Source organism: Rhinolophus hipposideros, assembly GCF_964194185.1.
Source record: "Rhinolophus hipposideros genome assembly, chromosome: 8".
Taxonomy (NCBI): Eukaryota; Metazoa; Chordata; class Mammalia; order Chiroptera; family Rhinolophidae; genus Rhinolophus; species Rhinolophus hipposideros.
Window position 1 is genome coordinate 75,878,659 of NC_138054.1, and position 14,074 is coordinate 75,892,732.

Genomic DNA, 14,074 nt, shown 5'->3' on the forward strand with positions numbered 1-14,074 from the left:
AGCAACAACAACAACTATAGAGAGGAAAAAGAAGCAAAGGGGAGAGAGAGGAACGGAGAGAGAGAGAAAAGAGTGATTAAGTAAATATGAGATAATATTAACAATTGTTCAATCTAGATAGAGGGTATATGGTTGTTCACTGTACTGTTATTTTTTCTTTCCTGTGTGTTTGAAATTTTTCCATATAAAAGTTTTTTAAAAAAACGTATGTTGGGGGCCGACCCGGTGGCTCAGGTGGTTAAAGCTCCATGCTCCTAACTCCGAAGGCTGCCGGTTCGATTCCCACATGGGGCCAGTGGGCTCTCAAAAAAAAAAAAAAAAAAAAAAAACGTATGTTGGACTCATAGCTGGAAAGCAGAAGAAATTAATATTTTGTTGAGTGCACTAAGAACCATATAATATTATATATTATATTATATACATTATATTATATATATATAATATATATATACTATCTCATCTAACCACAAAAAAAAAACTGGTGAGGAAGGATCATTGCCAGATTACAGATGAGGAGTCAGCATCAAAAGATAAGCTTGCTCAATGTTAGATAGTAATAAAGGCTGTTTGGCTCCAAAATTGGGCCCTTTCTTTTCTACCACACGGTGTGGGGACAGAGCCAGGAGTGCAGTTTCCAGGCTCTTGGCCTCACGTGGAAAGGTGCTGGCTCAGGTAGTAAATGACCATCAACCGCGATTGGATAGTCGACGGCTTTGACTGGTTGGCCTTCGGCTGTAACGGTTGGCCAATTGGCCACTGATATAACTGCCTATGACTGTGTTGGTTGGTTGGCTGGCGGGCAGGCAGAAAAGCGGATGGAAGATTGCGGATCGTCTGGATCGTACTTCTTGTGTCTCGCCCGGCTGCCAGCGAGAATATAGTGGTATGACTCCCCTATCTATGGCTCCGTGGGTGTTCCTTTTTGACCTCACCATATCCTGTGCTATGTGGGGAGCGGGAGCTGAGACCTCGCACGACACCTGCATGACACACAGCTTTGCCAAATGGGTAGGTACTTCCCTTTGTATACAAAGATGACATCATTGATAACATTTTCTCTAGGCTATGAACATTTTTGGTGTGTTTTTCCTCCTAGATGGCCTTAAGTTGCATATAGCTTTCACACACTATCATCTTGGAAGACCGATTCCACCTGTGCGCTACTGGGAATTCAGAAAACCAGTTCAGTCCAACAAACCAACTGAATGCCCCTACATGTGTTCTCTCTGTTGGTATAACATTCACACCTATGACCCTGGCCTTCTAGCACTTGTTCTGACTGACTGAGTTGACCTGTTCAGACTGTTATACCAAACAGGAAAACTGACACGTAAGATTAAATTGAAAATTCCTATATTAACTGGAATCATATGCTTGCTTTGACCACAATAAGATGTTGAATAACATATGTAACAGCGATCATTTTTGCTACCTGTATTTAGTCACTACATATATGTTTAGAAAAAGAGCAATGCCAACCAAGTCACAAGAATCTTAATTAAGCTCCTCTAAAATGTTGACAATTAACAAAGACTTTTAGGGATTTGTTTTGTTGTATACATAATAAACCTCAATGGAAAAAGATATGAGTAAGTAGCAAGTCTAAGAGACAAATATTACCTGTGAAAAAGAAATAACCAAAATCATTTTTCAGGCAGAGTTATGGCATCTCAACTTCAAGAATGTACTATGTATAACTAGACAAAGAATAATTTTTTAAAACGGTATAGCCATTTCAGAGTACTTAACATTCAGACCTTTTTAGTATATTTTAGAGTCTTAGGCTATTCTCTTATTTGAGAGAGATGAAAACTGAAGCCCAGAAATGTGTATTTGTCTGAAATCAGATAGTTGACAGAAAAAACAGAATGAGAAAGTATTTTCTCGACAACCAACAGTTCAATTTCACAAACATTTGCCAAGCATCTACTATGTATAAGGCTCCAAGCAAGATTCTATGGATATAAATATGTAGTAGTACTCTAAAATATACTGCTTTTCCATTTTCTCTTTCTGTTAATATTCATATAGAATCCAATAAAGGCCACTTTCTTTTTGTATTATTAAAATTTATTGGGAAGACAATGGTCAACAACACTACATAGGTTTCAAATGTACAATTCTATAATATTTCATCTATACATTGCATTGTGTGCTCACCACCCAGAGTCAGTTCTCCTTCCATCACCATATATTTGACCCCCTTTACCCTCTTCTATGATCCCCCTTTCCCCCTCACCCTCTGGTAACTACTACACTGTTGTCTGTGTCTGAGTTTTTGTTTATTCGTTTGTCTTGTTCTAAAGGCCACTTTCTTAAAAGAAATCAGTAAGCTGTTTTATAGAGTATTAAGAGTTATTTCATAAATTAAGTGAGCTCAAAAATTACTAACTGATGAAGATTTAGTTCATGAGGATCATATATCTAATCATACACTTTAAAAGGGAGATAGAAAGAAATAATAACACTAAGACTTCAGCTTTTTTGATCCTTATCAAAGAACATGGTGGAAGAAGAGTATTAAAAAAACAAAACAGCAAAGCTATTTTACCACTATATTTGTGTCTTGCCCTTTGGAGGTGGTGTGTTTTATAGGTGCCCTATCCACAGCTTGGCACAATACCCATGATAAGCAAGGTTAATTCCCCTGCCAATTTCCTCCAGGCAACACACAGGTATTTGAGGTTTTTAGGCTCACTTATTTGCAAGCCTGCCTTGAGGTGATCAGAAGCTTTCTATCTTAGATTTAATATAGCTCATCGTTGTTCTTCAATTCTGAAAAGAGAAATTCCCAGAGCTTATGAGGGTGAGAATTACTTATTACATATTTAGCTATTATGAATTATTTACCTTGTTATATCTTCTGTTAACTGTGCTGGGTCAGGTGGATAAAACTTTACATTAAATGTGAAATTCCACGGGACACCTATAAAAATAAACACAAAATAATTTTATGCTTATGCCTAAGTTTCTGATTGTTACAAATACCTAGAAATGTTCAAATTTTTCTTTTTTCTTGAGGTGTTAGTATTTTCAGGCTTTGTGAATGAAATGTAATCTTTATTTTAAAAAGAAAAAGAGGCAAGTTGTTTAGACACCACTTAAAAGGTGGAATCAGAGATCTCATTTTTTTACCTGATTTAATATTAATACAATATTAATTGTTTACAAACAACTAAAGCTACATAGGGAAAATAACATGAAGGTCAACATGTTTATAGAAATGGTTTTCAAAATGTGATCTATATACCGCTCCGGGTCCCCATTTGAGTGATCTATGAATGATCTCTTTTGGTGTTGGCATTATTTATTTGTGATATCTCTCCATACAGGCACACGTTATTTTATTGTATTTCGCTTTATAGCGCATCGCAGACATTGTGTTTTTTCTTTTTAACAAATTGAAAGTTTGTGGCAACCCTGCATCCAGCAAGTCTATTGGTACCATTTTTCCAACAGGTTCAGATGATGGTTAGCATTTTTAAGCAAAACAGTATTTTTAATTAAGGTATGTACATTCTTTTCTTCGACATAATGCTATTGCACACTCAACAGATTACACCATAGTGTAAACACAACTTTTTCTATGCACTGGGAGACCAAAAACTTTGTGTGACTCACTTTATTGCGATATTAGCTTTATCGCAATGATCTGAAACAGAACAGGCAATATCTACAAGGTATTCCTGTATTATCTCAAATAACCAAAAGAATTCTTCCATTAATATGGGTGAGATTAGGAGATTATTTTAGAAATGACAAGGAAGACGTAATAAAGGTGGCCTTTAGAGACGATGGCTCTAATAAAAGTATTTTAAGTATGAAAGCTACAAGAGATCAATCCTAAAACTCATACAAGTGTGTCATTTTTTTTTTTTTTTAAATCTACAATGAAGATATCAGGAGTAAAAGTTAAATGGAGAATGCCTTTCAATTTTCCAGTTGAGTGCTATCCTTCAGGGTTTTTCTAACATGACTGGCTTCCCAAAGAGTAAGGCCTAATCTCAGTCAGAAGTATCATTGATTATAAGGCTAAGAGTTGCCATTTGTTCAGTACTTACTGCATGCCAGGCACTAAGCTAGCCCTCTCATATGTGCGTACATTAACACATTTAATTTTCACAGAAACCCAAGGAGTTTAAAATACTATTTTAAAATGTACTACTGTTGATTTATTTTACATATGAAGAAACAGAGGCTTAGGAAAGTGCATAGCTAATGAATCCAGGGTTCTTGTACTCCAAATCTCATGCTTTTAACCACTGGACTCTACTATCCTACTACAAACATCTATGCTTCAAAGATTGGTCTGTTTTGCGTCCATGGTATTTCATCTCCAAATATCACATTTATTGCTAATCGATGGCAATGGCAATATGCAAATTAAAATGTGAAGTAATTTGAATATCTTAATCAATATGTAGTTTTAAGCATACTATTTACTATAGAATTCCATTGGAAATGGTCGATATTTTCCTTCAACAATAGAACTAAAAGGCAAATTCCAGACAATATAACAAAGTTGTCTCAAATCTAGCCAATCCTAATATCTACCATCAACTCAGTTCTAAATCCAAAAACTTCAAATGGAACTTTGATCAGAAAAACAATACCGTCACTGCTTCTCAAAAAAGGAGGGGATAGGCAGGCATTATTTATAGTTTAAATGCTGTAAGATAAAACACCACCTGTTGTTTTACTTTCTAATGTGATAAAACCACATCTTTCTAGCCATTGTTAATTTATAACTACCATTATAAACATTAAAAAAGGTGATTCCTATACTACCTATAAAAATGTTTGACTAGAGGAAATCAATATGAAAAATAAGATAGACAAAAGAAAGTTTAATATATGTGAATTCAGCATTTAAGAACCTTAAACATAAATTTAGTTATTTCAAAACATATATAAATGGCATTTTTTAAATTGTATAGGAAGAATAACATCAAGGAAATCAAGTTAGCAATAGTTTATAAAGTGTGATTTTTTTCCTTTGGGCTCTGTGTTAAGAAACTGATACAAAAAGATAACACCCACGATTGGTGGGAGGAATAAGCACTTTATTGCCAATGTGAGTGTACATTGCAAAACCATGGAGAATAATTTGACAATACCCATCAAAACATAAAATGCATATATACCATTTAACTTAGCAACTCCATTTCCATAAATGTATCTAAACATACTTAAATGTGGTCAATATTATATAAGAAACTATTTATAATAGCAAATGTCTGGAATAACCTAAATATATTTATTTAGCAAGAGAAAATACATCTCCAAGATATACTGTTAAGTGAAAAAAATCAAGGTGAAGAACAGTACAGATAGAAAGCAACTGTGAAAGTTGGGGGTTGAAAAAAGTATATACTATAGGTATGATTGTATATGAATAGACTCCCTATAAGAATGTACAATAAACTAGTTATAGTGGTATCTTATTGATAGATGATTAACAATAATCATATCTAGAGATGTCCCCCAAATTAACTCTTTTGTTAACAGCAATTGTAAGAAGAGGAACCCGAACTTTCAGTTCCTATTCTTTTCCATGCAAGAGATACAAGTTTGGGATGTTTTTAAAGAAGTTATCTAGTTTCACTTCATACAAGCTCAGGGTTAAATACAATAGAGATGCTAAAAAGGTTAACCAGTTAAAACACAAAAAATACTCAAGTTAAGCTTCAGTCAGCGACCATTTCTAGAATATGATACATATAGTTAGTAATACCGTATAGAGAATGTTTAGTGAAATTTTAAAATGGTGGCTGGAAAGCTCTAAAATTTTTTAACACTAAACTCTTTGCCTCTAAATCAGCATTCAATGACAACTTCAATGACATTCCCGTCAAAAATGTATAACCTGAAGATTCATGTACCATAAAGAAACATCGGACAAACTCAGAATGATCACTTATAAAATAATTGGTCTGGGTTCTTCAAAACTATCAATGTTATGAAATACTTTAAAGAACTGTTCCAAAATAAGGAAAACTAAAGAGATTTGACAACTAACCACAAAGTATCACTTCGGACTCTTTTCTATGAAGGGTATTATTAGTACAACTGACAATGTCTATAGGTTATAGTATTGTTTCAGTGTTAATTTCCTGCTTTTATAACTGTATTGTGGTTATCTAAAAAACCAATTTCTAGTGTGGGGACAGAGTCCCAGAGAGCAGTTTCCAGGCTCTCAGCCTCACGTGGGTAGGTGACGGCGGGGGGGGGGGGGGGGGGGGGGAGCTGGTTCGGGTGGGAGTTGGCTATTGGCTGTAGCCGGTTGGCCAATTGGCTGCTGATGTAACTGCCCACACTGTGCTGGTGGTTGGCTGGTGGGCAGGCGGAAAAGCGGATGGAGGATTGCGGATAGTGTGGATCCTACTCTCTGTGTCTTGCCCGGCTGCCAGCGAGAATATAATGGTAGGACTCCCCTACCTATGGCTCCATGGGTGTTCCTTTTTGGCCTCACCATATCCTGCGTTCTTATGTGGGGAGCAGGAGCTAAGACCCCGCATGACACCTAGTTTTTAAAATATGCAAACTAAAGTATTTAGGGGTAGAGGGTATCATGACTACAACTTACTCTGTGTTTTTTTTTTTGAGGTGAAATTCATATAGTAACCATTTTAAAGCCTACGATTCAGAACACTTAGCTGTACAATTAAATGGCATTGAGTACATTCACAATGTTGTAAAACCATCACCTCTATCTAGTTTCAAACATTCTCACCAACCACAAAGGAGACTCTGTATCCATTAAGCACTCACTCCCTTGGCAACCCCAGATTCTGAAAATCTCTAATCTGCTTTGTTCTATGGATCTACCTAGTCTGGATATTTCAGATAAATGGTATCATATAATATGTGGCCTTTTATGTCTGGCTTCTTTCTGTTAATATAATGTTTTTGAGTTTCATCTATGCTTAGCAATTCTCAGTACTTCATTCCTTTTTAAGGCTGAATAATATTCCATTGTATGGATATATCATATTTTGTTTATCCATTATCCATTGATAGACATTTGGCTTGTTTTCCCCTTTTGACTATTGTAAATGGTGCTGCTATGATGCAACTTACTTTTAAATGGTTCAGAAGGCCCCGTGTGTGTGTGTGTGTGTGTGTGTGTGTATGTGTGTGTAAATGATGAGCAAGAAGATAAAGCAAATATAATAAAATACTAACATTTGAGGAATCTGGGTGGAGGGTATCCAGGAATTCTTTATTCTATTCTTTCAAATTTTCTGTTAAGTCTGAAATTATGTCCAAATTTATTTTCTAAAAGAATAATTGAAAAAAATTCCTGCCTTCTGAGGTACAGGAAACCAGGAACTCTCATATCCCATTAGTGGGGATGTAAACTGTTACAATCAATTTAAAGGAGAACAATTTGGCAGTATCTAGAAAAATTGAAATTAAACATACCCTATAATTTAGCAATTCCAGGTATATACCCTAAATCAGTGTTTATTAAACTGTGGATCATGATCCATTGTGAAATCCATTTAGTGGGTCAAAATCAGCATTTAAAAAAAGACACAATGCAAAAGAAAAAAAATCAGAGGATAACACTCATGGTAGAGGTTAGAACTGTTTTGTGACAAAAGAAAAAATAAACAAATGGGACTACATCAAACTAAAAAGTTTTGCACAGCAAAGGAAACCATCAACAAAATGAAAAGACAACCTACTGAATGGGAGGAGATATTTACCAATGATACATCTGATAAGGGGTTAATATCCAAAATTTCTAAGGCACTCGTACAACTCAATACCAAAAAACCAAATAATCCAATTTAAAATAATGGGCAGAAGACCTGCATAGACACTTCTCCAAAGAGGACATACAGATGACCAACAGACATATGAAAAGATGCTCAATGTCACTAATCATCAGAGAAATGCAAATTAAAACAACGAGATATCATCTCACTTCTGCCAGAATGTCTTTCATCAATAAATCAACAAACAACAAGTGTTAGCGAGGATGCAGAGAAAAGGGAACATTTGTATACTGTTGGTGGGATTGCAAGTTGGTGCAGCCATTATGGAAAAGTTTGGAGATTCCTCAAAAAAATTTAAAAAGGAACTACCTTATGACCCAGCAATTCCACTCCTGGGTATTTCTCTAAAGAAATCCAAAACACTAATTCGACAAGATACATGCACCCCTGTGTTCACTGCAGCACTATTTACAATAGCCAAGATATGGAAGCAACCCAAGTGCCTATCAATAGACAACCGGATAAAGAAGAGGTGGCACATATATACAGAAGAATATTACTCGGCCATAAAAAAGAATAAAATCTTACCATTTGTGACAACATGGATGGACCTAGAAGGTATTATGTTAAGTGAAATAGGTCAGACTGAGAAAGACAAATACCATATGATCTCACAGATATGTGGAATCTAAAGAACAAAAATAAATGAACAAACAAAACAGAAACAGACTCATAGAACAAACCAATAGTTGCTAGAGGAGATGGAGGATTGGGGAGCTGGGGGAAAAAGTGAAGGGATTAACAAATACAAATTGAAAGTTACAAAATAGTCATGGGGATGTACAGTACAACATAGAGAACACAGTCAATAATGTTGCAACAACTATGTATAGTGCCAGATGAGTACTAGACTAATGGGGGGGATCACTGCGTGAATTACATAAATGTCTAACCACTATGCTGTACACCTGAAACTAATATAAAATAATACTGAATGTCAACTGTAACAGAAAAAGAAAATTTTTTTTTTCCATTTAGTGTTATAGATTTTTTTTTTAATTTATTGGGGTGACAATTGTTAGTAAAATTACATAGATTTCAGGTGTACAATTCTGTATTACATCATCTATAAATCCCATTGTGTGTTCACCACCTAGAGTCAGTTCTCCTTCCATCACCATATATTTGATCCCCCTTACCCTCATCTCCCATCCCCCACCCTCCCTTACCCTCTGGTAACCACTAAACTATTGTCTGTGTCTATGAGTTTTTGTTTCTCATTTGTTTGTCTTGTTCTTTTGTTGTTTTTGGTTTATATACCACATATCAATGAAATCATATGGTTCTCTGCTTTTTCTATCTGACTTATTTCGCTTAGCATTATACTCTCAAGGTCCATCCATGTTGTCACAAACATTCCTGTATCATCTTTTCTTACCATTGAATAGTATTCCATTGTGTATATATACCACAACTTCTTAATCTATTCATCTATTGAGAAAAAAATTTTTTAAAGGGAACTGTTTTGTAAAATTTTCTTTCAACTGAGATGAATTTTAAAAATCATATTGAATAAGAAAAGCAAGCCACATATAATTACCTATTATACAATTCAATTTATATGATATTCCAAATGGCAAAACATAATATTTTTAAGTATACATTCATAGGTAATAAAAACCATTAAAAAAATACAACGGAATCATTAACACAACATTCAGGGCAGTGCTGACCTCTGCAGGGGAAGGAGAGAAGGATGCATTTAGGAGGAGCATACTTGGGCTACAGATTTTTTTAAAAACATAATTTGTGTAAATTATATATCAGTATTTTATAATATAGATAAAAGTTGTAAGGATTTCTTGCCTTTGCTCTGTGCTATTATATTCCAGAAAAGGGTAGAGGTGCTAGCCTGACTCAATAGGGGAAGTCTCTCTTATCCAGAACTAAGGGAATCAAACAAAACTGAAAATTAAGCTGGCAGGGAGAAAGATTGATAAACCTCAGAAAAACATTCAAATGGTAAGGTTGAGTCTGAGGGAAATTTAAAAAGCAATAGACAAAGCAATACTATATACTGTATATGGGTATAGATATAAGAAGGAAAAATATAAAGATATGAACTGAAAGGAATCATCCCAAATTCATGACAATAGATTTCTATAGACAGAAAGAAGGGGATGGGACTAGAAGGTAAACGAGACAAACCTTACATGCACGGTTCTATTTTAAATTAAAAATATTAACACATGTTAATTCTGGGTGATGGGTATATGGCCATTTGTTACATTAGCCACCATACTGTTCTGTATTTTCTGAAATATGGAAAAATCTTGCTAATGAATATTTATTACAATTTAAAATATACTTTTTGACTCTACTTCTAAGAATTTATCTACAGACTCATATAAATGTACAGATATATGGAGATATGTATAGATATGTTTACTATAATCTTGTTTGTAATAGCAAACTATTGATTAACCCACATGAATAATAAACTATCAGAAAGAGAAATTAAGAAAACAATCCCATTTACAATTGTAGCAAAAAAAACCCCACAAAACCTAGGACTAAATTTAATCAAGGAGGTAAAAGAGATCAACTCAAAATATCCATCAATAAGACTGGCTATATACATTATGCTACAACTATATAATCATTTAAAATAATTTTAATGAATGAAATAAATTTATATGTTGATATGAAGAGTTCTCTAAATTATATTTTAAAAGATTGGTTGTATATTTATATTAAACATATATAAAATACATATATTAAAATTATTTATATTAAAATATACATACTAAAATATATACATACAAAATGCATGTTTATATTTAAAAACGTGTAAATACATATTTATATTAAAATACATGTGCATGCATGTGTGTGTGTGTCTAGATACAATTCAGAACATCTCTGGAAAGAACATAAGAAATTATTAAGGGACAGAGGTAGAGGGATATTTACCTTGCACTGTATTTATCTGTATCTTTTAATTTTATATTATACATTTATATCACCTATTTTAAAAATTAATTTAAAAAACTACATATAGCATAATATGTAATACATATATAATACAATACATAACAATGTACAGTATAATTGTATTTTTGAAAACCAAATCTATATAGGCCTAGAAAAACATCCTGCAGATTACACTAATTTAACAATAATTAAATCTGAAGGACAAAACTTAGGAGCCTTTTACTTTCTCCATGATATAATCCATAATGTTTAAATTTTTCACAATGGCTCTATATCACTTGCACAATAAAAATTTTTTTTAAAAACCAAAGTCTTTGCAATAAAAAATTGTCAGTCTTCTCTCTGGCTTAATGAAATGTTTACGTTTTGATTCCCTATTAAAGTTTGTGTCAGGGACACAGTTTTTCATTCCTATGTTGAAGGAAGGGTTTTTACTATTTTGTAATTTTTTAAAAAAGGATACTTAGCAAGAGATTTTTTTTTTTAATATCAGGAAGACAATCTACTAGGTATTCTTCACTCATCATAAACTCTATTTTAAATTTTGTTCCCAAATAATTTTTTTCCTGAGTAATACTGACTATTAAAAGTACTTTTGGGCGGCCGGGTAGCTCAATTGGTTAGAGTATGAGCTCTGCACAACAGGGTTGTTGGTTCGATTCCCTTATGGACCAGTGAGCTGCGTCCTCCGCAACTAGATTGAAGACAATGAGCTGCCGCTGAGCTTCCGGAGGGGCAGAGGGATGGCTCAGTTGGTTAGAGCGTGAGCTCTCAACAACAAGGTTGCCAGTTCATTTCCCGTATGGGGTGGTGGGCTGCACCCCCTGCAACTAAAGACTGAAAATGGGAACTGGACTTGGAGCTGAGCTGCGCCCTCCACAACTAGATTGAAGGACAACTTGGAGCTGATGGGCCCTGGAGAAGCACACTGTTCCCCAATATTCCCCAATACAAAGTAAAAAAACAAAAAGTACTTTCACTGACAGGGGCTAGGAGTTACATATTTCTTGTTATGTCTCAAATATTCTGAGTGTTTTTTTGCTGACTTGCATTTTAAAACAAGAATTTATGGGCAGGGAGCAAAATATGAGAGTTGCCAGTCCAAACATTTTGTTCTTTCTGTCTTAAGAAATATAAATTACAAAGAGTGTCTAAAGGAAACATTTCACCATAATAAAAGTGTTTTCTTTTAAGAAATAAGTGAAAACTAAAATTTGTTTTCAGGTGATAGTTAAAACTGATTAACCATGATAAATAACATCTATTGCAGTTCCTACCGTGTTTCCCCGAAAATAAGACCTCGCTGACCATCAGCTCTAATGCATCTTTTGGAGCAAAAATTAATATAAAACCTAGTCTGATATTATATTATATAAGACCTGGTCTTATATTTTATTATATAAGATATAATATATCTTATATATCTTATATATTATTAATATTAATATATTATATAAGTCCGGCTAGGTCTTATTTTTGGGGAAACACGGTAGAAGTTTCCTCAAAATAAACTAAACTAAAAGTACATCTAGTCACAAATGGGGCTGGCGGGGGAGTCTCTACCCCTTTAGCTAGCTCATTGGGTCCGGGGCTAGAAAATACTAATCTACTGGGTTGGTGCAAAAGTAATTGCAGGTTTTGCAATTATTTTTAACCTTTTAAACTGCAATTACTTTTGCACCAGCCTAACACACTTTTTGACCTAGAAATATTTATCTCTGGACGCTAGTTGGAGCAGGGTGTGCAGCAGTAATATATTCTAGAGGGTTTAAAGGTAGGAGAAAGCCACAATGTCAAAAGGGTCATTGACAAGGAATTCTCACTCTTCCATTCTTATACTTCAATTTGGAAGAAGATGGTTGAAAAGGGACAAAAAGAACTAGAGAGGAAAACATGGAGAAGGTTAGAACGTAATACTCCAGAACAAGTTAAAAGGAACACAATCAGGCAGCATACTCCTAAAATGGAAGGTTACTATAGTTTCAATCACTACCCTTTTGAGAACTGACTTCCATATCCTTTTTCTCTTCTCATCTTTGTTCTTTTCCACCTTCTGTTTCTCTCAACTGTTCCTATCTTTCCCAACTTTGCCTAGTTGTAAAAAAAAAAAAAAAAAAAATCAAGATCTGACCTACATCTCAATAGTGTCCACCACTGCTGTATCTTTCTATTATGGAATCTCCACCTACCAGGGGAAGGCTTTATCTCAATTTCAAAGCCATCTGCTAGAGTCAAGATTCTAAAGTGACTCACAACCAGAAAATGGTTGGAAGTCCTCTGACCTACTAAAAGAAAGAACTATAAAAAGGCAATATTCACTTACCACGAACCTGCTTTTTTATTTCTTTGGCAGAGTCCAGCCATGTCTGTAAAAAGAAGAAAAGGCATTCATACAGGGCCCCAAAATGTAAACAAGAGAGTACCAGAAGCAGGATTTCAGACCATCTTCAAATAGTGCCTCTGAGTCAACTTACATTTCCAATATTATTTACATTGATTCCACAGAGCACAGTAATTGTGAGCAGAGAAATAGGAAGCCAGACGGCTGGGCTTGAATCCTAGCTCCACTATTTCCTAGCATCTCTCTACCTCAGTTTCCTCATCTATAAAATGAGATGTTAGTTGCGGTGCCTATCTCATAGAATTATTGTGAAAATTAAATAAATTAATATACGTAAAGCTCTTAGTAAATAAGAAATTCTAAATAAGCACTCGTTATTTTAACTACACTAAAAAGACTAGGAGAGATTATTAACATCGCTCAGATCTTATTTTTCCCTCCAACTCTGACCTCTGGTCTTGTTCAACTTTTCTACGTCAGCACAACATTTCGTACCTGGTTTGTGCTCAGTTCATGTTTCCTGAATGAATGACTATTTTGTTTTCCCTGACGACTCTTGCCCACACTAACCTCTCCCTTCGCTGTTCTCTATCCCCTCTTAGAGTTTGCACACGGCTGTGGCAGAACTCCTCAACCCGTGGTGGACCACACAGAATAATGACAACTTGAAAAGGGCCTCACCATTAACATCTTTCATAGGCTCCTTGGGAAATGTATCTTATTGACGTAAGATACATAGAGAAATACATAAAATACAAGCATAGAGATGAATACATTCTCAAAGTGAATATATAACATTACCAGCACCCCAGGAACCCCCTCACGTCTCCCCCCAACCCCTCCCCACTCCCTCCTCCACCAATCTGACATACAGGGGGAAAACCCAGATTTGTGTCAATCACCTGGGACTCCAAGGTATAAGCTACCCTATACAACACATTATTACTCCTTCAGTATCTAGACTTCCAAATCAAAATATAAAACAGCGTGTACAAAATAATAAAAAATCAATGTG

At 34.8% G+C, this 14,074-nt stretch overlaps 1 protein-coding gene across 18 annotated transcripts in view; it reads right to left on the reverse strand.

Moving 5' to 3' along the window:
- The window catches only part of EPB41 (erythrocyte membrane protein band 4.1), a 171,959-nt gene that overhangs the window by 67,484 nt on the left and 90,401 nt on the right, over positions 1 to 14,074 (reverse strand). For all 18 annotated transcript variants that reach the window (XM_081055617.1, XM_081055618.1, XM_081055616.1 and 15 more), the window contains 2 exons: positions 13,042 to 13,084; positions 2,851 to 2,926 (listed from right to left, as the gene is read on the reverse strand). In XM_081055617.1, the coding sequence (XP_080911743.1) occupies positions 2,851 to 2,926; positions 13,042 to 13,084 (119 nt within the window). The remainder of the gene's footprint in view (positions 1 to 2,850; positions 2,927 to 13,041; positions 13,085 to 14,074) is intronic.